This window comes from Leopardus geoffroyi, chromosome E2 (genome assembly GCF_018350155.1).
Source record: "Leopardus geoffroyi isolate Oge1 chromosome E2, O.geoffroyi_Oge1_pat1.0, whole genome shotgun sequence".
Classification (NCBI taxonomy): domain Eukaryota; kingdom Metazoa; phylum Chordata; class Mammalia; order Carnivora; family Felidae; genus Leopardus; species Leopardus geoffroyi.
In genome coordinates this window covers 10,676,596-10,700,707 of record NC_059335.1, presented here as the reverse complement: position 1 = coordinate 10,700,707, position 24,112 = coordinate 10,676,596, and the positions used below count along the sequence as shown (strand labels likewise).

The 24,112-nt window shown below is 60.0% G+C and overlaps 1 protein-coding gene across 1 annotated transcript; it reads left to right on the top strand.

The window, feature by feature from the left end:
- Nucleotides 1-84: 84 nt before the first annotated feature.
- Nucleotides 85-22,945, top strand: PPP5C (protein phosphatase 5 catalytic subunit). Its single transcript, XM_045440813.1, has 13 exons — nt 85-303; nt 5,393-5,634; nt 13,338-13,485; nt 14,143-14,264; nt 17,318-17,383; nt 17,701-17,799; nt 18,599-18,704; nt 19,771-19,913; nt 20,030-20,117; nt 20,878-20,918; nt 21,007-21,185; nt 22,145-22,226; nt 22,415-22,945. The coding sequence occupies exons 1-13, from the start codon at nt 183-185 to the stop codon at nt 22,475-22,477; spliced, it is 1,500 nt and encodes a 499-aa protein (XP_045296769.1). The 5' UTR covers nt 85-182; the 3' UTR covers nt 22,478-22,945.
- Nucleotides 22,946-24,112: the final 1,167 nt, after the last annotated feature.

The following is a 24,112-nucleotide window of genomic DNA, read 5'->3' as shown; positions in this document are numbered from 1 at the left end:
GTCACCTTGTCCTCCGCGCGCTCTACGGCGAAAGGGCCCTGCGCAGGCGCGCGGAGGGCGCCTTCGGGGCCCGCGCTTTACGACACTTGTGCAGCAGCGGCCGCGGCAAGTCGGCACTCCTTCGCGACGATTCGGCCGGGTGCCGCTGGCGGCCGTTGCCAGGGTGGGGGTCGCTTTGCGGCATGGCGATGGCGGAGGGCGAGCGGACTGAGTGTGCTGAGCACCCCCGGGACGAGCCCCCGGCCGATGGCGCCCTGAAGCGGGCAGAGGAGCTCAAGACGCAGGCCAACGACTACTTCAAAGGTGCGCCCGCCCGGGAGGGGGCCGGGGTGGGGTGGAGAGCGGCCCAGGGCAAGGGGTGCCCGGCCCGCGCGGAACCATGGCAACGCGGAGCGGCAGCCTGGGCGCGGGGCAGGCACTACCAAGTGACCGGGCGTGGGGAGGCAGGATGGCGCGACCCGGGGGGCGACGGGGGGGGGGGGCCTCTGACAGAAGGGGTGATAGCGAGAGGTGGCGTTCGGAGCGGGTGCTGCTAAATGGGGAGGCCGGAGAGGGCGCTACCAAGTGTGAGGCGGGAGGGGGACGGGAACGAGGGCACTTCCAAACGTGAGGTCCTTGAGAGGTGTTAGCTATGGTGAGCCCTATAGAGGGCGCCTTCAAGTAGTGACGGGGGGGCTCGGGAGTGATGGTGCTACCAAGTGGGGAGGTCTAGGGTGGGTGGCACCAAGTGGGGCCTGGGGGGCACTGTCCCAATTGAGTAGGGAATTGTAAGGGTGGAGGGGGGGATCGATCATTAGGTGGCAAGGCGAGGAGGTAGGAGATTTGGGGTTGCACGAGGAAAAGGGATGCGTGGGAGGCTCTGGGAGTAAAGGTGGGGGAAATCCCAAGAATAGTATGACATAGGATCTTGGGAAAGAGTAAGATGTGGGGGCACTCATTCATTCATTCATTCAGCATGTTTATTGAGCACCTGCTCTGCGCTAAGGACTCTGCTGGGCTCTGGGGTTATAGCAGTGAATGAGCCACATGTGGCCCTGCCCTTTTATAGCTTGTAATTTAGCAGGAGAATCAGACATTGAGTAAAAACACCAGAGATAATAAAATACTTAGAAGTTGTGATGAGGGCTTTGAACCCCCCCCCTCCCCCCCCCGACAGGGTGTGAAGTGGAGATCGGGCTGGAGGCTACTGCGGTCAGGGAAGGCCTTAACTGAGGAGAAGGCATTTAAGTAGAGAAGAGTCGCAAAGGAGTGTTCCAGGTGGGCGCAGAGACATGTGCAAAGGCCCTGAGGTAGGAAATGAAAGACTGGCGTGGCTGAAACTTTAGCGGATCGGCAGGGAGACTGATACAAGATGAGTTTAGGACAGGGGCCAGCCCAGGTAGGGTTTCATAAGTCACTGCAAAGCTAGTTTGGATTTTACTCAGGTGTCCAAGAGGAGACGTTGAGTAGATAGATGGTCCAGTCTGGAGCTCTGAGGAGAGGAATTCAGGCATGGTCAGCCAATGAGTGGAATAGAACACCCTCGGAATGGATGAGGTCTTGTAGGGAGAGAAGGGGCCGGAACCTTGAGGAATTCTAATGTGTAGAGAAGAGGAAGAAGCTGAGGAGAAGTGGTCCGTGAAATGGAAGGAAAGTCAGGAAAGATGAGAGAAGAGAGTGCTTCTAGAAGGAGGGCGGCTGTGGCCCGGGTCACATGCTGCCAAGGCGAGCACCGAGCCGTGCCCGTGGGATTTGGCTCCACGGATGTTGGTGCTAGCTAGCCTTGACGGGAGCAGTTTCTGGGGACCAGTGGGGGTGGGCGTCAGCCTGGAGAATACCAGAGAGCAAACTGGGAAGTAAGGAAGGGACAGCAAATGTTGACAAGTGAAGTGTTTCATCCTTAGGGGTGAGGGGAGAGGAGGGATCCAGAGCCTCCGCAGCCTTCAGTGGGAGCACAGAGGGATTCAGAGTGGGAACGTGGGTCAGGCTGCAGCACCGAGAAGGAGGTAGGAAGGACCCGTGAGAGATGAGGCTTGGAGGTGGAGCCTTGGCGGCTGGCTGGGGGGGGGGGGGTGCGGATGTCATCCTGGGGGTGGTGAAGAGGCCTGGTGCTGCCTGGCTGGCATTGGATGCAAGAGACGGAGACTGATGGCAGACAGGTGAGAGGCGGTGGTGGTGCTGACCAGAGACCGAAAGCGACTCAAGAAATGCATCAGAGAGGAAAAGAGGGCGGCCGCCTGGAGAGAGGGAGGAGGGACCTCTCCCCGGGCAAGGAGAACGGGGTCGGGGAGGCCTATCCTGGCAAGGGGAGCGGAACCTGGCACCAGGGAAGTCAGTGGGGCTGGAGTGGAAGAGGCAGGAGGGGGGGCTGAGCTTTCTGCTGCGGCCTCTGGGGAGCCATGGATAGTCGTGAGGAGGGGAGGGACCGGGTCAGGTTTGTGCTTTAGCAAGACCCCTGCGGAGGGGGCAGGACCGGAGGCTGGGAGACCAGGGAGGAGGCTGGGGCAGGAACCTGGGCCGGGCAGGATGGAGGCCAGACCAGGGCGGGGCGGGGCCGTAGGGATGGTGGACGGATTTGAGAGATGTTCAGGAGGCTGGCCTGACAGAACACGGGGACTGGCCTGGCTTTGGGGGTTGAGGGGTCAGGAGAGGCATCCAGGACAAGGCACAGCCTCTAGCCGGGGGACAGCGAGGAAGGTGGGGCCATCCCTGAAATGGGGCTCGGGAAGAGCGGCAAATTGGAGGGTGGGTGCTGAGGCAAGGTAGGACTTCTGGGAAGCCGTAAGTCACGGGGAGGGGCTCCTTGCCCTCCAGGCCCCGGACCCTCGGAAGCCCGAGGGCTGGGCAGGCCGCCAGAGGTACTGGCACTGAGCTGGCTGAGGGGAGAAGGGCCCTCCTGGTCCAGGCCCCTCACTGTCTGGCAGGCAGTGGCAGGCACAGAGCCCCAGCCTCCGGGGCTGTGGGAATAACAATAAAAAGAATAATTACCGCTCTCCTTAATTGAGCCCCTGTGGTGGCCAGGTACACGCTTCATCTTCCCCGGGGCGCTGGGAGGGAGGGAGGAGCGGCCCTGTTTGTTTCTTAGAGGAAGCTGAGGCTCAGAAGTGAAACCGCTTGCCCAAGGTCAGAGTGTGAGCCCGGATATCCCCCTTCCTCGCCACGTGCTTGGTGCCCCTGTTCAGAGTCCTTACCTGGAGCTTGCAGGCACAAGAGGATAGCCCTTGATTGGGCTCAGGCCCCTTCCGGAAGCCCTAGGGGGCAGAGCCTGGTCCCCGATGTTGCCCAGCTCTCTTCCCCTCTCTCTGGGCCTCATCGCCCCCCTTCTGTAAAACGGGAGGGCCTGTATTTAACCCCCAAAGACGCCTCTGGGCCTCTGGCTTTGTCGACATGGTTAAGAGCTCAGGCTGCCTGGATTCAAATCTTGGTTCTTCCTGTTTCGTGCTGTGTGACCCCTGGGCAAATGGCTTAACCTCTCTGTGCCCTGGTGTCCTCCTCCTCTAAAATCTGGAGGACTGGATGCACTCGTGCTCGTAAAGCAGATAGAACAGGTTCAGGAGCTGGTGTTGTTGGGCAGGTGCGTGAAGGGCAGCTCCTCCCGTTTCCTCTGCTTGGTTCTCCTCTTTGTTCACTCATTTTTTACTCACTTCTTTTGCAAGCATCTGCTGATCGCCTTCTCTGCTGTAGCCGCATTTCACGCGAGAGTTTATTTAGCCCTCAGAGCCACTAGACGAGGCAGGGCAGGGCCGATCGGGCTCTGAGACACCAGGCTCCCCACCCCAGGCCAAACGGGCCCCGTGAGTAACACCTCAGCCGTCAAGAGAGCTGGCCAGCTGGCCTCTGGGACACAGCCAGGAGGCTGCAGTAGTCCTCGAAGGCACTGGCATTCCAGGGAGGGTCCCTCAGACTTAGGCTGTCTGGATCTGCCCTTGCTTGTTTCTGGGAAGTCCTGGGCTTGCCCTCCGGGTCTCCCAGTCCTGGAGAGACACACCCAAGTGTTAGGAGAAGGACTCTGAAACTCCAGTCCAGAGGGGTTATGTAAGTTGCCCAAGACACCCAGCAGATAAGAGGTGGGGCCAGGATTGGGCCCGGGCCACCTGCCGCTGTCTGCGTGCTCCTTGTGCTAGGTTTCCTCTCAGGGGTCCCCTGGTGTGAGGGTGAGGCTGGCCGCGTTTGGGTCTTGACTTGGCTCGGAATTGCCACCTGCCACCTGCCTTGTGATCGCAAGCACGGGATCTCCCTCTCTGGGCCTCCGTACCCTCGTCTGGAAAATGGGGCTAATGCAGCTGTCCTCAGGGTTGTTGTGAGGGTTCAGTGAAGGGACTCGTGTACCAAGAGCCCCGCACGGCAGCTGGCACATCATGGTCCCCCAAACCAGGCAAGCCTCTGAGCCTTGCTCTCCTGCCTGTCGGATGGGCACGTGGGAAGGGTCCAAGCCTGGCTCTGCAGATACAGACTGGGCGTCTGACCTTGAGCAAGGCTTCTGTGGCTCATCTCTAAAGTGAACACCACCAGATGGTGCTTATGCCGTGGAGATGTGAGGATTCCACGGGTGACAAGTAAAGCGCGGGGCACAGCCATAGCTCGTTGCAAACAAAATCAGCCTCTTCCCCTTGGTCAGACACATCCTGTCACTCTACGCTTAGAACAGCGATATGTACACCCTACCGTGGCTGTGGCCTTCGGGATCTGTCTTGCCAGCCTCCCTGCTCTCAGCCTCCTCCACCCCAGCCACACCAGCCTCTCAATGGTCCTAGGACACAAGGCGTGCGCTGGCAGCACACCCCCTCACTTCCCACCCCGGGGCCTTTGCACCTCCTGTTCCTTCTGTTGGGAATGCTTTTCCTCCTGTCCAGTTTGTTGCTTCCTTTGGGTCTCTGCCGGTGTGTCCCCTTCTCCTTGAGGCCTAAGTAGGTTCCTTCTCCTTTCCCACTTCCTCTTCTCCTACTAGGCCCCTTCTTTGGGCTTGTTTACTTGTGTGAGTGTGGGGGCTGGCCAAGCAAAGGGCTCAGGGCGGACTCACATGTGCTGGACTCACAACATCTCGGCTCTGGCACTCATTAATCTGGCCTCTCCGGGCCGTGGGACCAGAGGAGGACCCTCTGGAAGTCCTGCCTGGAACAAGTATTGCCCCGGTTGGCGCCTTAAGGGGTGACGGCTGGGGGCGGTGGGGGGGTGGTTGTGTGGAAGTGACTTTGAGTCCTGGGGCTTCGAACCTGAGAAGACCAAGCCCGTGCCGGGGTGGGACGGTTGGAACAGGGAAGAGGGGGCGGGCCGAAACAGACGTTTCTGAGCTCGGCTGCGGACCTCGGTTTTCCCACCCGTGAGTGGGGGGAGCGGGCCAGGACCCGGCCTAGGGGCCGCTCCTGCCGGGTGGCGGCGGTCTTGCCTCAGGCCAGCTCCTCCGTGTCCTCAGCCAAGGACTACGAGAACGCGATCAAGTTCTACAGCCAGGCCATCGAGCTGAACCCCAGCAGCGCCATCTACTATGGGAACCGCAGCCTGGCCTACCTGCGCACCGAGTGCTACGGCTACGCGCTGGCCGACGCCACCCGGGCCGTCGAGATCGACAAGAAGTACATTAAGGGCTACTACCGCCGGGCCGCCAGCAACATGGCGCTGGGCAAGTTCCGGGCCGCCCTGCGTGACTACGAGACGGTGAGCCGGGCCTCGGGGTGCGTGGCAGGCGGCGGGAGGGCGTGAGGAGGCCGGGCCCGCGTTCACTCACCCCTCACTCGTCCAGCGGCTCGGCCTGGAGCACGCTTTGTGGGTTCCTATCCTGGCTCTGCTGTCACTTGCTTAGTGAAGTGACAAGTTACCTGGCTTCGCTGTGCCGTCTTTTTTTCTTTTTTTTTTTCTTTTTAATTGTTTTTGAATGTTTGTTTATTTTTGAGAGAAAGAGAGAGAGACAGAACACACGAGCAGGGGAGGGGCGGAGAGAGAGGGAGACGCAGAATCCGAGGCAGGCTCCAGGCTCCGAGCCCTCGGCACGGAGCCCGCCCGACACGGGGCTCGAACTCACGGACCGTGAGATCATGACTTGAGCCGAGGTTGGACGCTCAACCGACTGAGCCCCCCCCACCGCCAGGCGCCCCAAGTGCCTTCTTGTCCGCATCACGAAATGGGGAGAACACGGAGACCTGCCTCTAAGGGTTGCTGTGAAGAATAAATGAGTTTCTGCTTTTCGTGCCTTTAGACCAGTGCCTGGCATGTAGTCCGTGCTCTGTACCCACGAGCTGTTGTGATTATTGTCACTGTTGGTGAGTGAGAGCCACGCAGCCCATATTCTGGTGGAGTTCTAGTCTGGAGGAGGGCAAAACGCAAACCTGTGTCCTAGCTGAGGCCAACAGAGTCCTCGCAGGCGGGTTACACGCTCGGAAGAAGGCGGAACGGGGCGATGAGCTGTAGAGGGCAGCGGGTGGGGCACGTGTTGTGATGAGGTGACAAGGGAGAGGACCCAGTGCACCGCGGGAAGTCACTAGTTCACCCGCTCGTCAGCCACTCCCATCGCTACGATTGCTCTGATGGTAAGGGCAGGCAGGCGCTGTGACATCCGGGGGCCAGCACTCACTCCAAGCGTGTCCCATGCCGTCCGTGGGGACTGGCAGCCCAGGGCAGGGCAGGGATGGTGATGAACCCCACTGTGCGGATGGGGAGGCTGAGGCCCAGGGAGTTCAGCTACCTGCCCGTCAGCATGCAGCTGGCCAGTGGCAGAGCTGGGATTCGAACCCAGGCCCCCGTGTCTCCCCGGCTTCAGAGAGTGAGCCCCCTGAAAGGAAGGATTTTGCTTGTTCGGTTTATTGGGTCAGTGCTTGGCACCCTCAGGGGCTCGGTCGGAGCGTGCTGCATTATTATTTCCCCCTCACCCCCATACTACTTTATTTCGTTCACCATACGCTCTGAGCAGCCTCTGTTGGGTGGGGAGGGTGCCTGGGGGCTGAGAGCCACAGGCTGCAGTTAGAGGGAGCGGGGCTGGCCGCCAGCCTGGGGTGGAGGGTGGATTTTAGGCCAGGTGAAGTCTTGAGCCAAGACAGGGCCAGGGGACACCTGTATTGGGGTGGGGGCAGGGCCATGGAAGAGGTGGTGGCTTAAAAAAATTTTTTTTTAATGTTTATTTTGAGGGAGACAGAGTGCGAGCAGAGGAGGGGCAGAGAGAGAGGGAGACACAGAATCCGAAGCAGGCTCCAGGCTCTGAGGTGTCAGCACAGAGCCCGATGTGGGGCTCAAACCCATGAACTATGAGATCATGACCTGAGCTGAAGTCGGATGCTTAACCGACTGAGCCACCCAGGCCGCCCCAGAGGCGGTAGTTTAGAGACTGGGGTCAGAATGGAGGAGGGAGTGGGGTGCCCCCTGGCGGGATGGTGTAGGGAGCCCCAGAACAGAGTCCTTACGAGCTTCGGGTCCCAAGCCGTTCCCCAGCCCAGCCTCCCCTTGTTGTCCCCTGGTGTCCTCATCTGGAGAATTGTGGCAAGAGGAGCGGCCACCTCCGGAGTGGCCATGGGGCTCTGGCGAAGTGGTGTGAGTAGAGGTCATTGGGGCGCAGGGTCCAGTAATGAGTAACCCGGGAGGGCACTCAGGGTTGGATGGGGGCAGGGTTTCTCTGCAGGGCTCGCGGTGCGGGGAGAGGCCTGGAAGAGCCGGGCAGGGTGGAGAGCCGATGAGCCTGCGCACAGGCCTGTGCCAGTGCCTTCACCGTGCCCAGAGGTGTAGGGAAGTCTTCCCCGGGTGGGGGGGGGCGGGGAAGGACCCTTCTTGTGGCTCTGGCCCAGTCGGGGGCCTAACCCCGCCTACTCTGTGAGGCTGAGATGGTCAGTTCTGGCCGTCTTGTGGAAATAACCACATCGGAACTTCTGCCCAGGCCTTTTATGCCATGGAAGGCAGGTGAGGGGGATCCACAGCCTCTTGGGGACCAAACTGAGGCGGGGGCCATGCTCAGCCTTTAAATCATCACAGCCTGTTTCCCTGTGGTGGCTTCACCAGCAGCCGTGGGAGTCCCCGCACGAGCCTGTGATCCTTGTGGGCCCTCCATGTGCCTGCAGGCTGTCCGCCTCTCCATGCTGCCACATCTCATCGGGCTCTGTGGGCAACGGGCAGAGGGGCCGGCCCGGGGCAGTTCGCCCTCTGGTCTCTACCTCCTGCCCTCCTCCCTTCCAGAGCTGTCTGGAGACATGCTTGCTGGAGCCTCAGGCCCGCTCTCAGATCCTGGCGTCCTCGGAGGCGGAGCCAAGATGTGACCTTGGTTGAATAACAAGCCTGAGGCTCTGCCTCTCTGTGGCCTGGCCCTTTCCTTTCTCAGCCTCAGTTTCCTCATCCGCACGCTCCCTGTGGGCCCAGCTCTGTGTGAGCTCTTTACATGCGTGAATTCAGTCCATTGTGCAGGCAGGAAACTGAGGTCTAGAGGGGGAAACCCCTCCTCCCGGGTCTCCTGGCCGAATTGGGCCCTGAACCTAGAGTTCCTGCCTGTAGCTGTGAGTGAGCTGTGAAGTCAGTTTAATGGTCTGAGACCAGCACCTCTCTTTCATCAGGTAGAATAGAGAAGAAAACAACGGTTCGTTCGGAGGAAGTGGGTATACGTATTTGTGAAAAGCTCGTTTTCACTTATGTAAACACAGGCATGTGATATGAAATATGTATTCCTTACCGTGAGTCATAGTCGAAAGCCTCAAGGTCACTAATGTAGGAGTTGGGACTGGCAGCACGGTCGGGACACCCCAGCTGTAAGCCGTGTGGCCCGGAGTGCTTTGGCTCTCTGCCCTCGGTGTCCTCATCTGTAGAAGGGCCCACCTCAGGGCCTTCTCGGGACGATTCAGGGAGATTTGTACATTTGCAGCGGGACCTGCCCACACTACACACTTGATGGCATTTCTCGTGGGGGTGTCGGGGCGGGGGGAGCCTGTGGCCCACAGGAAGGGCTGTTTGCAGGTACCAGGACCTTGTTAGGGGCCCCGGGCGGGGGGGGGGGGGGCACGTGTGTCTCCCTCTGCTGGTGGGCCCTTCCAGGGCCCCTCAGTAGGAACAGTCTCCCCTTTCCACCCCCTCATCTCAGGTTAGTCCTCTCAGAGGGACCCTTGCTCCCGGATTCCCTGTCCCATTTTTGGGTCCTCTTCTCGAAAGACTGCCCTTCCCCCTCACCCCACCATCTTCTTTCCTGTCTGTGGTTGGCACTCAGATGGTCGTGTGGGCCCTGGCTGGATCTGGGGGACTCCCGCAGTCCCCACCCCGCTTCGTGGATTTTGGGGGTTTGGTTCACAGTGCGGCTCGCCCTCGGGTTTCTTCTCACAGCATAGTCCAGCGCAGTCAGCCAGAAATGCGTCTTGCCTTGCAAGCCCGTGCAGGCGCCCGCACACCTAAGGTGTGGCTGTCCCCACGGTTGGGGGAGCAGTCAGCTAAGGCCTGGCACGGTGCTCGCCGTGGGCGGGGTGCCTGCCCTCGTAACGGAGTCGTCACGCCGACCCTGTGCGTGGGGACTGTTCTCCCCGACCTACAGATGAGGAAACCGAGGCCCAGAGTGTAGTTCGCTCCCTGAGATCCCGCAGCCAGGAAGTGACGGTCTCGTGCCAGAGTCAAGCCCCTGGCCCCTGGAGGCACGCAGCGGGCAGAAGCATCTCGGCCTGGCATCCTCCTGTGGCTCAGCCCCACTCCGGCGGGCTCTCTTCTCTTCTGCTTTATTATGAATAAAAGGGACACTGAGTTAACTCACTAGAGGGTGTTGCCCTGTAGGGTGAAAACCCTTGTGTCCTGCTTACGGCTGTCACTGCAGTGCCTGGCCTAGGAACCTGGCTCTCCTCCAGCTCTCCGTGTGCCTCAGATGGGCACGACCCCTCTCTGGGGCACTGCTCGTCATCTATGCAGGGTAGGTCATCCAAATGACCCGCCACGCGTAGTCACATGAGTCCCCTGAGGTCAGGAACGTTCAGCCTGGGCCCGGCTCTCGCTGCTGGATGACAGTCCCTCACGCTCAGTTCCAAACTCGGGCCGTCCTGAAAAGGCCACCGTTGTAGTTAAGTTCGGGCAACTCATCTGGTGGCAAAATCTGACCTGAACTGGCGAGAGGTCATTGATGGTCTTGGTGCCTCCACGTCGGGTGACTGGAAGCTTTGCTGCAGTGGTGGGAATATGTGTGACTACTCAGTGCCCCTCGGATCTGCTCAGGGCGTCACATAACATAGCTGTTCTGGTTACCCGACACGTGCGAACCTGTGTTACTGTGTCACTAGCTCGAGCACTATGGGTCTTGCCCGTGAACAAGCCCAGCTGAAGGTGGCACTTTTTAGAAACAGCTTTTTTTTTTTTTTTTTAAGCTGATTTATTTTTGAGAGAGAGAGAAACAGAGCATGAGGTGGGGAGGGGCAGAGAGAGAGGGATCCGAAAGATCTCAGAATCCGAAGCAGGCTCCAGGCTCCAGGCTCCGAGCAGAACCCGACGCGAGGCTTGAACTCAAAGAACCGCGAGTTCATGACCTGAGCCGAGGTCGATGCTCAACCAACTGAGCCACCCAGGTGCCCCTAGAAACAGCTTTTGGAGAGCATCGTAGCTTCACATGCAGTGGTAAGGAGGGATAGAGATCCCGTTCTCCCGGTTTCCCCCGCAGCACCTCTGGCGTGACCACACAGACACCACAGTCAGGATATGGGCCCCGACACGATCCACATATCACTTTTTCCAGAAGAGTCTAGTGTTGAGTTCTGACCCACCAGGCCCCTCCAATCAGGAGCAAATGACCCTCCGCGGGAGCAGGGAGGCCCGGCAGGGCCACTTCCGCTTTCCCAACCCCATAGTGAGTCCTATAGCAGCGGCCACTGGGCCTGGAAGGAGCACTCTGGCCGATGGAGCCCTCCGCAGGGGTGCTGGCACCCTGCCCTCGTCCTAGAGGCTGAGGCAGGGCTCAGGACGGGGAGGGCCTGCCTTCAGCCCCTGGAGGCCTGGCCCTGTACGTCCCTGGAGGGCATGCGAGGTGTTGTGGGGACGAGTGGGTGGCCGAGTGGCGGTGGGCAGGGAGGGAGCACCCACCGTGCTGGTGGAAGTCAGGATCCTAGGCAGGGAGAAGACGGAACTCTGGCTTCTTGGGCCTCAGATTCCCCATCCATCAAATGGGGCTTGTGGTAATACCCAACAGAGCTGCTCTGCAGGTAAAGGGGGCAAGTTCGCTGTGCTCCAGCACATAGTAGGTGCTCAGGAAACGAGCCGTGTGTTGTTACTGCTGCCGCTCCTCTTTTTCCGGCCTTGTTGGTATTTGTCCCCATCCTCCAGCCATCCTGTGAGTTCTGTGAGAACAGGGGACCGGCCAAGGGAAATGCTGAGTGCTTCATCATTTCCTTTCGGGGGGGGGGGGGGGGGGGTGGGGGGGGAATCATTCCCTCCTGGGACGCAGCCGCAGCCTCGCGGGGCCGCCTTCCAGTGGGGAGAGAGCCATCTCCAGCCGTGCTTAGGGCTGGGGCAGGTGAGCCAGGGGCTTGTGGGAGTCCAGAGGGGTGTCCGACCCAAGCTGGGGGGTGTGGGGTGCTCCTCGAGGAGGGGACAGCGGAGCTGACAGCTGGAGGAGAGGAACCAGGAAGGGGTTGGAGACGGACGTGAGGTGTTCTGGGCCAGGGGGCAGCCTGTGCCAGGTGACAGGGAGCTGGCACATTGGACACTTGTGAGTTTGGTCTGGCCGGGTGGTGCCGGGCAAACAGAAAGCAGGGGTGGACAGGCCCTCGTGTGCCAGGCCAATAACTTAAGCCAGGCCTGGACTTAACCCCAGGGTGTGGACTCAAACCCTGTCCCCACTGGGAAGGACTCCAGGGGGTGCTGCCTCCCTCCCGGGCCTTGCGCCACACCCACACCCCAGGTGGAGCCGCCTGGCAGGATACCCGGGCGTGAGCCTGCCCAGTCAGGGAGGAAGCCTTTGCCTGCCACGGCCCGGCTTCCTGCCGTCCACCGGGTCTGTGCACCCGTTCCCGGGGTGGATGAGCCACGGTGACCCGCAGGGGTTAGCAAGGGCCTTTGCACAGGCTTCTGGTTCACTCTGCCAGGCTTTCCCCGGGGGTGGCGTCCCCACGCTTGAGGGCCTGCTTTGACACTTCTCTTCACGCCCCCAGCACAGGAGCCGCAGGGACCTAGCTCCTCGGGTGGCCAGCAGAATGGGCAGGCCCGGCGGGGTCCATTCAGAGCAATCATAGTTACAGATAACTAAACTGAGTCCTGGACGGGTGACGATCTTGCCAAAGGTCACATGGTGACGAAGCGGCAGAGCTGGGATTCGGACCCAGCCCTGTCTGCTGCTGAACTTGGGAGGATCCGAGTTTGTAGAAAGCAGGATAGAAGGTGGAGGGAGGGGTGGGCACAGGCTCCTTTTATTGAGAACTTCCTGTACCCCAGAGTCACGTGCCCGGGGCTTTATTGCGTATGATCCCCTTTCGAGCACAGCGGCCCAGGAAAGGGGCCGTGACTAGCAGCCGGTGCCCGTGTGGACTTTACTCCTGCTGGCGCGGCTGCACACACTTCGTGCGTGTCCGCTCCTGTGACCCTCACAGCCACCCTCTGACGGGGCCGCTGTCAGAACTTCCCTCCCGTAGAGAGGGAGGGACTCGCCGCCCGGCGTTCCTCCGCCGAGGGTTGGCGGGGCCGGGATTGGAAGCAGGCGGCCCGGCTCTGTGGCCCGTGGTCTTGACCACCCTTCAGAGGAGACTGAGGGGACGCCGCTAGGTGCTAGCCGCTGTGTGCTGAGCCCCGTCTTCATGACTTGTCCTTCCAGCCGCCCTGCCAGGTGGGGCGTGTCCCGTCCCCCCTTTCATAGATGAGAGAAAACTGAGGCTCAGGGAGTCCAGGTTCCCCAGCAAGTCCTTGGTTCTTCTGCTGGGTCTGGGCTGTTCGTTGCCACGGTAGACCCAGCCCCCCCTTTCCTCTCAATCCCCTCCCCACTCGGTATTGACTGGAACGTCAGTAAAGTGAGCCTCGGCCGGTGTGGCTCCCACGAGGAACCTAAAGCTGAACACGTGCTCCTCAGATGGGACACTTTTAACGACAGAGCTAAAATTTTTTTTTTAATGTTTGTTTGTTTATTTTGAGAGAGAGAGAGAGAGATTGGGGGAGGGGCAGAGAGCGAGGGAGAGAATCCCAAGCAGGCTCCACATTGTCAGCACAGAGCCCGACGTGAGCACAGAGCCCGTGAACTGTGAGATCATGACTTGAGCCGACACCCAGAGTCGGACGCTCAACCGACAGCGGAGGCCGGGTGGTCTGGCTTCCGTGTTCGTGGAGCCCGGGGCCGGGCAGCCGCGGCGTTCCCCCGTCCTGTCTGCTCCTCTGCGCCAGGCGGGCTGTGCCTGGGCGTTGATGCCTCTTTTCTCCCTCCCCCCCTCCTCCCCCGACCCTCCCAGGTGGTGAAGGTGAAGCCCCACGACAGGGACGCCAAGATGAAGTACCAAGAGTGCAACAAGATTGTGAAGCAGAAAGCCTTCGAGCGGGCCATCGCCGGCGACGAGCACAAGCGCTCCGTTGTGGACTCGCTGGACATCGAGAGCATGAGTGAGTCAGGCCTGGGTGCCTAGAACATTCCACGTTCTTGCAAGCCCTCTCCGGGCCCTGTGCGCCCTGGGGGATGCGGGCAGGGGCGGCCGCGGTCTGTTGCTCCCGCATTCCTGGGAGCTCCACAGTCCAGCGCGGGGGCTTGGGTTCCCACGGTTCAGGCGAGGTGGACGAGCCCCTCGTCCCGCCATCGGGTCCTAGCCCCCTAGCGACATCTGTACCGCCCGCCCCGCCCTCACAGCCAACCCCCCATTGGATTTGTGTAGGTCCTCTAGGCGCTCAGACGATTCAGTCCTTCGTTCCACAGATAATTATCGAGCGCCTGCTATGTGCCAAGCGCTGTTCCAGGCACCGGGGGTACGGCTGTGAATAAAATACTCTCAGCCCTCGTGGAGCTGATGCCCTGGTGGGGAGAGAGGGGACTAGACGGTGTCGAGTGCTGTAAAACCACGCAGGCAGCGGGGAGAGGGGGTGCTGGAAGAGGGGGCGCACTGCACAGAGAGGCCAGGCACGGCCAGCCTGAACAGAAGCACCTGGCCGGGGAGAGGAACCTTCACCCTCCGTCGTCCTCTCACCCTGTCTGCCCTGTGCCTCCTCTCGGCCTCACGGTGGCCGTGGCCACTGAGTCTTGTCCCCCACCTCCCCAACTCACCCCAGCCATTGAGGATGAGTACAGCGGGCCCAAGCTTGAGGATGGCAAGGTGACGGTCACCTTCATGAAGGAGCTCATGCAGTGGTACAAGGACCAGAAGAAACTGCACCGGAAATGCGCCTACCAGGTAAGGCCCCGTCAGGTGCTGCACACACCTGTGACCCCAGGATAGCGTCGCGGCACTGGCGGGGCCCAGACTCGGCCACAGAGGGCGGCTCGAGGGGGAGGGTGGTCGCGGCAGCCGACGCTGCTGAGCACCGTGCGGCTGCGGTCTTTCTTCTCACGGCCAGCGTTGCCATTTAGTTCCTTTTATTAATAGTTTTCCTCTCCCTGCCCCATATGTTCACGCATGTCGTCTCTTCCACTAGATCCTGTACACATTTGTCACAGTTATTTTAAAGCCTCTGGTAATTCTACCATCTGGGTCATCTCTGGGTCTGCTTCTGTGGTCTGTTCCTCACGTGTCTCATCATTTTTTGGTGGATGCCAGACATCTTGTGCAAAAGAACAGTAGAGACTGAGCTAAATAAGGAGTTTCTATGGAAGATGGAGGCCCTTTCTTCCGTCGGGCCGCTGGCGCGAGGGGCTGTGTCCGTCTGATCTGCCGTCTCGGGCATTTTGCTGGAGTTAGCCCACCACGGGCTTGCGGTGTTTTCAGACTGGAATCGGGACTCTCCCTTTAGCCCTGGCGAAATCCCAGGGATGTCTTGACGTTGTAACGTCTCCGGCTTCTGGAACTGTGGGAGAGCTCTCTGATTTTCAGCCTCGCGGCCAGATTTTTGGTGTGCGGGGGGAGTTCTGTGCTCTCCCGTTCCGCCCCCACTTTTGTGCTGCCTTGCACCCCGCCTTCCGCGACGGCCGTGTGAGCAAGCTGGCAGGTGAGGGGAGAGGCGTTCGGAGGCGGGGGCTTCTCCGGTCTGTCCGCTGTCACCAACATACCGCTGGCTTCCCTCACTCTGGGCCTCGGCGCCCCTTGGCCTCTTGCCCTCCTGCCGCGCTGCTGGGATAAAAGCCCCAGGGAAGGTTGCTGTCTGCCGTTGACTGATTTAGATTTGAGCGCACGCTCAGCTCTCAGATGGTTTTCGTAAGATTGGATTTTGTGGGTTCGGGGCCTGTTGTCATTAGCGAGCGCAAGAATGACCGTAGTTTACAACTTTCTCCATTCTGACCAGAAGTGGACGCCTTCTACTTTGTTTAACATTTGGGGGTTTTCCCCCTACCTCTTACCTGTGAAAACTGTCAAACCTGCAGAAAAATCAAAAGAACAGTATAGTTAATATTCTTGCCCCCTTCACCCAAATGCACCAATTAACATTTTGACACGTTTACTTTCTCTCTCTACATATGTGTGTGTATGCGCACACACTTCTTTTTCTTTCCTTCTCTTTTCTTGGTTTTCTTTTCTTTTCATGAGCCAGAAGTAAGTTGCATCATAACCTGTATCTCCTAAAACCAGGATACTCTAATGTGACCACAGTTCAGGTGTCTCACCTTAGAAATTTAGCGTTGATAAAATAATACCGACCAATGCAGACAGTCCACAGGCCATCCACAAAATCTGGAAACACTGACAAATCTATATGACAAGGTCAAGGTCATCTTTAATCTTCCCGTAGCAAAGACTAGTATTATCTACATTTCCAGACAAATACTTTAACTCTTTAGCTTACCCAGGTTTCCCCAAATTAGCTGTTTTGTGGTCTTGGTTTTTTTGTGGGATTTTTTGTTTGTTGTTTTAAAGTTTTGTTGTTGTTTTTTTTTTTCAACGTTTATTTATTTTTGGGAGAGAGAGAGACAGAGCATGAACGGGGGAGGGGCAGAGAGAGAGGGAGACACAGAGTCGGAAACAGGCTCCAGGCTCCGAGCCATCAGCCCAGAGCCTGACGCGGGGCTCGAACTCCCGGACCGCGAGATCGTGACCTGGCTGAAGTCGGACGCTTAACCGACTGCGCCACCCAGGCGCCCCTGTTGTTGTTTTTTTTTAAGTAATCTCTGTACCCAATATGGGGCTCGAACTAAACAACCCCAAGATCAAGAATCACATGCCCCGCTGACTGAGCCAGCCAAGTGCCCCTGTGTTGTTGGATTTTTCAAAATCCAGAATCCATTGACGGATCAAATACTGCATTTTTATCTCCTTTCATCTAGAACAGTCTCCTGCCCTTTTGGGGAGACTCTTTCACGACACATTTTAGACATGTCCAGGCCAGTTGTTTTATGAAATGTGCCACATCTGGATTCATCTATGTTTCTTCATGATGCTGATTATCTTAAGAGGAACCCAGAATCTCTGTTTCCGTGTAAAATAACGCTGATGTTTAGGGGCGCCTGGGTGGCTCAGTTGGTTACACGTCTGACTTCAGCTCTGGTCATGATCTCACAGTGCGTGAGTTCGAGCCCCAAGATGGTCTCCATGCTAACAGTGTGGAGCCTGCTTGGGATTCTCTTTCTCTCCCTCCCTGTCTGCCCCTCCCTCACTTATGTCCTCACTCTCAAATAAGCTTTAAAAAAAATAATAATCATAATGTTTCAAATTTTTTAATGTTTTGGGGCACCTGGGTGGCTCAGTCGGTTGAACGTCTGACTTCAGCTCAGGTCATGATCTCGCGGTCCGTGGGTTAGAGCCCCGCGTCAGGCTCTGTACTGACAGTTCAGAGCCTGGAGCCTGCTTCGGATTCTGTGTCTCCCTCTCTCTTTGCCCCTTCCCCGCTCACACTCTGTGTCCCTCTCTTTCTCAAGAATAAATAAACATTAAAACAAATGTTAAATTTTGTAATGTTTTTATTTATTCTTGAGAGAGAGAGAGAGAGAGAGTGAGAGAGAGAGAATAGGGGAGGGGCAGGGAAAGAGGGAGACACAGAATCCGAAGCAGGCTCTAGGCTCCGAGCTGTCAGCACAGAGCCTGACGCGGGGCTCAAACCCACGAACCGCGAGATCATGACCTGAGCTGAAGTCGGTCGCTTAACCGACTGAGCCACCCAGGCGCCCCAGTAATTCTAACGTTTAAATGCTGTGGCTCCTGCCAGCGCTCACTTGCCTGGCCTCCGCTGCCCGTTCCTCGCCTGCCTCTCCCTCACCCTCCGCTCGGCAGTGTCTCTTGGTCAGCCCAGGCTCTCCAGGGCCCGAGGCGGACAGCAGGCCCTCCCCCAGGCCCCACTCACAGCCCACCCTGCCTTCCAGATTCTGGTACAGGTCAAAGAGGTCCTCTCCAAGCTGAGCACACTCGTGGAGACCACGCTGAAAGAGGTGCGTGCCGTGGGGCGGTGTGTGGACGGGCTGGGGGTGGGGGGCTCCCTGGCTGGGGAGGGGCTGTGGAGCTCAGAAACTCACAGGCCCACCTGGCTTGGTCTGCCTTCCCTCTCCCCCTACCCTGTGTCTCTCCCCTGGATGTCCCTCTCTTCTCCTGGTCTCTGTCCCACCCTTTTCATTTCTGTGTCCCCTGCCTGTGTCTGTTGCATGGTTCTTCTCGGTCTGCCGTGACCTCTTGCCCCTCCCCTCACCCCTTCCCCCTCCCCACGTCTCTCTCTGGGCCCCTCCCTCTCCGGTGGCCTCTTTTCTTCCAGACAGAGAAGATTACGGTGTGCGGGGACACCCACGGCCAGTTCTATGACCTCCTCAATATATTTGAGCTCAACGGTTTACCCTCGGAGACCAACCCCTATGTATCCTTCCTCAGAAGAGCAGACCCTCCCTGTCCCTCCACCTGGATTTGGGGGAGGCACCGCAGCCAGAGAGCACAGTGGGAACCCGCGAAGGGAGAAGCCTGAACAGTCGCTCAGGCACGGGGATGTGGGTGGAGTGGCCGGCCAGCGTCAGAGCGGCCAGGGCAGGTCCCCCTGCGCTGTGTGCCCAGGGCATGTGGCTCAGTCCCTCTGGGCCCCAGCCTCTCTTCATCTTGAAATGGGGCTGCTACAAGATCAGACACGTAACGGCCCCAGGCACTGCCACTCCCCAGCTGCGTGACCATAGCAGCGACGTCACCTCTTGGTGCGTCAGATTCCTCATTTGCAAAATAGGGATAATGGGGTCTGACTCACTGGGTTGTTGAGACGGGTAAATGGGTTCATCTGTGTGAAGAGCTGCGTGGCCCACAGTCCGAGCTGTGTAAGTGATTGCTGATGTGATGACCGTTGCTTGATGAATGGCCACCAGGCCTGTGAATGTCGGGTGGGACGGTCCATGTTCCGTTGCCCCTATGGCAGACTGACCACCTCATGTCACCCTCCACCGTCCACTTCCCTGAGAAACGGATGAGGTTGGGGATGTCAGGACCATCCCGCTGAGGCTCCAAGAGGCTGGGCGGCTGGGCCAGAGCCAACAGCAAGGAAGAAGACCACAGCCCAGATCCCCTAGCCCCGCTGACATCCCCACTCCTAGGGTGGCACCGGCAGGAGCCGTGGGACATGGGGAGGCTGGGGAAGGAGCAGTGCCCCCCACTCCTTGTTTTCCTTAGCAGAGCAGATATTTAATGGCGACTTTGTGGACCGCGGCTCCTTCTCCGTAGAAGTGATCCTCACCCTTTTTGGCTTTAAGCTCCTGTACCCAGATCACTTTCACTTGCTTCGAGGTGAGCTTGGGTGGCAGGAAGGTTTGGGGTCAGTGTGGCCTGGTGCACGATGAGCTCACCAGGGAACAAGGGCCATTGGGGGGCGGGGGGGGGGGTGGGCAGGGGCACATGTCCGTTAAGAGGTGGAGAATTGGTCTGGGTTGAGGGCTCCATTGAGAGGTGGGGAATGGGGCCGGGCTGGGGGCTCCATTGAGAGGTGGGGAATGGGGCCGGGCTGGGGGCTCCATTGAGAGGTGGGGAATGGGGCCGGGCTGGGGGCTCCATTGAGAGGTGGGGAATGGGGCCGGGCTGGGGGCTCCATTGAGAGGTGGGGAATGGGGCCGGGCTGGGGGCTCCATTGAGAGGTGGGGAATGGGGCCGGGCTGGGGGCTCCACTGAGAGGTGGGGAATGGGGCCGGGCTGGGGGCTCCATTGAGAGGTGGGGAATGGGGCCGGGCTGGGGGCTCCATTGAGAGGTGGGGAATGGGGCCGGGCTGGGGGCTCCATTGAGAGGTGGGGAATGGGGCTGGGTTGGGGGCTCCCGGGGGCCTGAGCGTCAGCACTCGGCACATGGTAGGTGCTCGGTGACTGTCTGCTGTGGGCTTCCCCGCGGGAGGTGAGAAGAGCGAGCCCCAGCGGAAGGGTTGATGACACCAGACTCGGCAGACACGGGGGCCCGGGCAGCTTCCTTGTCTGCCCTGAGCCCTGGGAGTCCCGGGAGGGCAGAACGAGGTTGTGTGGGGAAGTTGGAGGCACAGCAAGGGGCGGGCCCACGGCAGGCATCTTGGAGGGGCCTGTTTTTTGTTCCGACCTGCCCCCTTCCAGCCTGGAAGGCACGCAGGTTCTCCAGAAAGGAGCCCGGGGCCCAGGGGGCAAGGGACATACCCATGGTCACTCCAGGCTGGGCCAGGCCTAGGCCTTGTGGCCACCTGCCCAGTGTGTGCCTCTCAGAGAAGGGGCTAAGAACAGTGTCTCCACCTCACTGGGTTGCTGGTGTGCGTGTGTGTTGTTGGCCTCAGGCCCCTGGACCTGGGCCCAGGGGTGCCCGTGCAGGGGGTGCTGACCACATCGCTCTGCTCCTGGCCAGGCAACCATGAGACGGACAACATGAACCAGATCTATGGCTTCGAGGGCGAAGTGAAGGCCAAATACACAGCCCAGATGTACGAGCTCTTCAGCGAGGTGTTCGAGTGGCTCCCGCTGGCCCAGTGTATCAACGGCAAAGTGCTGGTGAGGGCGGCAGGCGGGACCCCTCGGGCCCCACAAGGGCCGCCCTGAAGCGAGCTGGAGGGCTGGGGTGTGGCCGGTGCCTCCGCTCACACAGCTGTCCCTGCGCTCCACCCCAGATCATGCACGGGGGCTTGTTCAGTGAAGATGGCGTCACCCTGGACGACATCAGGAAGATTGAGCGGAACCGGCAGCCCCCGGATTCAGGTGAGGGCGGTGGGCCGGTGACAGCCCCTTCCCTCCCGGGGCCACGGCACCTCCTGCATGGGCTTCCTGCCCCTGGCGAGGATACAAGGGCTGAGCCTCTGCGTCCTCGCCTGTCACTCGGGTTGGCGCACTTCCCCACGGGGCTGTGCCTGCAAGGGAGTGTTCTCGCACACCACGGGGAGCGCGCTCTGGCCACTTGTTTGTGAGTTCTGGAGAGTGACGTACCGGGGCTCCCGTGCTAGTGAGGACAGGTGGCCGAGTACTCACACGCACGCACGACTGTGGCAAGTGTCGCACAGGGCACGGGGAGGGTGGGGTGCTGGGGGTCCAGATGGCCTCTCTAGGAGCCACACCGAGGACTGGCTGGGAAGGAGGCACCTGCCACGCACAATTGCCCCAGGGAAGCACAGAGGGGCTCGAGGCAGGTGTGAGCTTCGCACACGGGAGGAACAGCCGGCAGGGCAGTGGTGTTGGGGTGAGCGGGGATGTACTTAAAGGGGGTTGATGAGGCCCTGCAGAGCCTCAGAGGCCTGGGGGAGGAGCTTGGGCTTTGTTCCTAGGGCAGCGGGAGCCCCAGAAGGCTTTGAGCAACAGAGGGGTGTGATCCGAATAGCACTGTTAAAGGGTCCTCCCCCTGCGGGGCCGTAATACATTGGCTGGATCTGGCGGGGCAGTCACGGGGCTCAGAACCCCATTTCACGTGCCCCTGCCTGGCCTCCAGCCCAACTGCACTGATGTCCCCTCTCCTTCCCCCACCCAGGTCCCATGTGCGACCTGCTCTGGTCAGACCCACAGCCGCAGGTCAGTGTTCCCCAGGCTGGGCCGGCGGGTGCGGGCTGCGGGCAGAGGGGGTGGGGCGGGCGGCACCCTGAGCCCCCTGTCTCCCCAGAACGGACGCTCGGTCAGCAAGCGGGGCGTGAGCTGCCAGTTTGGCCCCGACGTCACCAAGGCCTTCCTGGAGGACAACCACCTGGACTACATCATCCGCAGCCACGAAGTCAAGGCCGAGGGCTACGAGGTGGCACATGGCGGCCGCTGCGTCACCGTCTTTTCCGCCCCCAACTACTGGTGGGTCCCGCCTCCGACCCATCGGGGCCTCCCTTCCCCACCCGCTGTTGCTTGTGTTGCTGGTTTTTCCTTTAACTTTTTGCGGTAGAAAGTTTCAGAGACACACGAGAGCAGGTAAAATCGTACAAGGAACACCCACGTCCTCGTCACCCGGGTTCAGCAGTTGCCAACCCGGGCCGGCCTCCGGCCACCCCCACCCTGGGCATCACCGCTTCCGTGCTCTGACACCCCCTGGGGCCCCTGAACCTTTTCGTGCAACCGGAATTCCACTGTCACTCTGTCAAGTGTCAGATGGGATCACCTGAACGCAGAGTCCCGTTTCCTCGTGTCTCTCAAAAATGGCTCTTGTTGGTTTGATTTCTTCCGAGTAACAGGGGACACATTCTTGGTCTTTCGGTTCCCTGTCCCTCCTCCCCTGTCACTTGTAGGCCTTTGGTTGAAGAAACCAGGCCCCTTGTCCCCCAGAGTTGCCTTTGCTCTGGACCAGGCCGCCTACACCCTGTGGGTGCCAGTCAGCACGTTCCTCTATCCTCTGTTTCTTGGTGGTTAGAGCCAGGGTGTGCTTGGGTCAGAGTCCAGGCTTTGGCAAGCGTCCTGCCTCCGTGGGGCACATGTGCCCCCCACCTGTCCCCTGCTTCCCCTTCTGCCTCTGCTCCCCTCCTACCTGAACCTCCTGGGCCCCCCTCCTTTCCCCTGGATTCCTGCCTTTCCCAGTTGGCCTCTCTCACTTCTGTGTCTGGGGCTATCTGTGTCCATGCCTCTCTGCTCTCAACGTCTCTGACTCCGCTTCTGTCAGCGTCTCTGATGGGCTCTGTCCGTCTGTGTCTTCCTCTTCACTGGGACTTTTTCTGCCATCCAGCCTCCTTGGGTCGCTTCCCTCCAGGCCCCTTCCCAGCCCTTCCTTGTGTTTCCCCCCTGCTCCCCACCCCTGACCAGCTGCTCTGCCCCTGTCCCCACAGTGACCAGATGGGGAATAAAGCCTCCTATATCCACCTCCGGGGCTCTGACCTGCGGCCCCAGTTCCACCAGTTCACAGCAGTGGTGAGTCACCCCCTCTGTCCCCTGCTGTCCCTGGCCTGGGGAGCACAAGGCTGAGGCCCAGTCAAGGACAGAGTGCAGTGCTCAGCAGCTCTTGGGGGGAGGGCTGGTCTCTGCATCTGGTGTTCAGACAACCCCCCTGAAGCTGCCCTGTTTCTGTCTCCCTTGCCCTGTGTGCTCTCGTGTCCCAGCCTCATCCCGACGTCAAGCCCATGGCCTACGCCAGCACGCTGCTGCAGTTAGGGATGATGTGATGTGAGGCCCGCATCCCAGGGCCTGCTCCCCATCTGACCCCAGGCCCAGCCCAGGGCAACGTTGGACCCCCTTTTACTTTGTAAAGTTTGTATTTATTCCCCTTTAGGTTTGCAGAGGGGGTGGGGGGCCGGCCAGAGGGTCCGCTCCCTGGAGAAAGAGAAAGGAGGTGGAGAGGCCAGGGTTGGGGCACGTCCGGGCATCGCGGAGGGAGGCCGCGGCTGCGGCGAGTGGGGTGGGCGGGGCCCAGAGGCTTCCCCGCCTCCCTCGTTTGCATGGCCCCTCCCCCCTGAAGCAATAGGGCCCCGCCATAGGAAGACCCCCCCAGAAGGAGGGTCATCAGGGAGGCCTCGCCTGCGTCTCCCCCTCCTGGCGGCCCCGAGACGGGGCTAGGCTGGGGTTCACCCCCTTCCCCAGCTATTTTATGTCTGTAATTAAATATGTTAAAATAAAGTCATTATTGTAAGTCAGCTTGTCTCAGATGGTGGAGCTGCTGGGATTGGGATGACCACATCATCCAGGGCGGGGGGGGGGGGGGGGGGGGGGGGGGGGACCTCGAAGCTCCACCCCCCTTATCTCCGACCTCCCTGGGGTGCCCTGGGGCTGGGGGCCCGACCAGCCCAGCTGCCCTAGTGTCTGCCCTCACGGTGGGCTCTTGAGGGAGCGACTTGCCGCCCGGGAGGGAGAGCCCCGGGCAGCGGCACAGGGTGCGCTCCGGGGAACAGTGCCGGCTGGGCCGGCGAGGCCCGGCGGGAGCAGAAGCTGGAGGAGACTCGTTCTTCCCGCCTCCCCCGCCTTCCCCCCCCCCCCCCCCCCCCCCACCAACGATCCTGTCAGCGAGTATGTGCTGGGTCTGCAGCCTGCCCTCTGTCGCGCACAGCCTGCCAGGGCAGACCCCACCCTGGTTCCTGCAGCACCCGATGGAGCCGACTCCCCCACCGAGGGAGACCAGAGGTACCTTCTGCCGCTCCGCTTTCGTTCTCCATCAAAGATTAATGTCGAATCTTACCCCGGCTGCCCTGCCTGGCCCTGGGCCTGTGGAGAGAGGCCTGTTTTCAAGTTTGAACTCCTCCGGACCCACCTTTTTCCAGGGAGATGTAGACCTGGGTTATTGTCTACGGGCAGGTGACAACAGTAGGAGGGTTGAGTCCTGTGAGCACTTTGACCCCCTGGGTTGCCTCCCCCAGGGCAGAGATGAGCAGATGGCATTGCTAATTCCACAGTGACATCTGGGAAGGCCCCGCGGGAGGGTCCTCTCTCTGAAGGAAGTCAGCATCGTGGCATATGAACGCCCTTCCTGGGGGCCGAGCACTGGGGGTTAGAATATCCTGGGGAAGGTAGGTGTGAATCCCCGTTTGCCGACCCCAGGGGTGTCCCAGGGGCGGTGTTGTGGGAGGCCTGCAGGCCTGCGGGGGGATCCCGCCTGCTGAGAAGCTGCCCTCTGCAGGCGCGCTGGGGCTTTGGGTCGCTGAGAGCTGCAGTCAGGAGTCCCCAGGCCGCCCTTCACGTTCAATACTGTGCTAGAAGAACTCACGGGACTCAGAAAAGTTATTATGGTTCCAGTTTATTACAGCCCAGATTAAAATCCGCAAAGCCAAGAGGCGCATGGGGGGAGATCAGGAGGGACCGGCCCGGAG

Coding starts and splice junctions, on each gene's coding strand:
- PPP5C (XM_045440813.1), top strand. CDS start 183: ATGGCGATGGCGGAGGGCGAGCGGACTGAGTGTGCTGAGCACCCCCGG. Junction 5,635..13,337: donor CCCTGCGTGACTACGAGACG/GTGAGCCGGGCC, acceptor CGACCCTCCCAG/GTGGTGAAGGTGAAGCCCCA. Junction 17,384..17,700: donor TGGAGACCACGCTGAAAGAG/GTGCGTGCCGTG, acceptor CTTTTCTTCCAG/ACAGAGAAGATTACGGTGTG.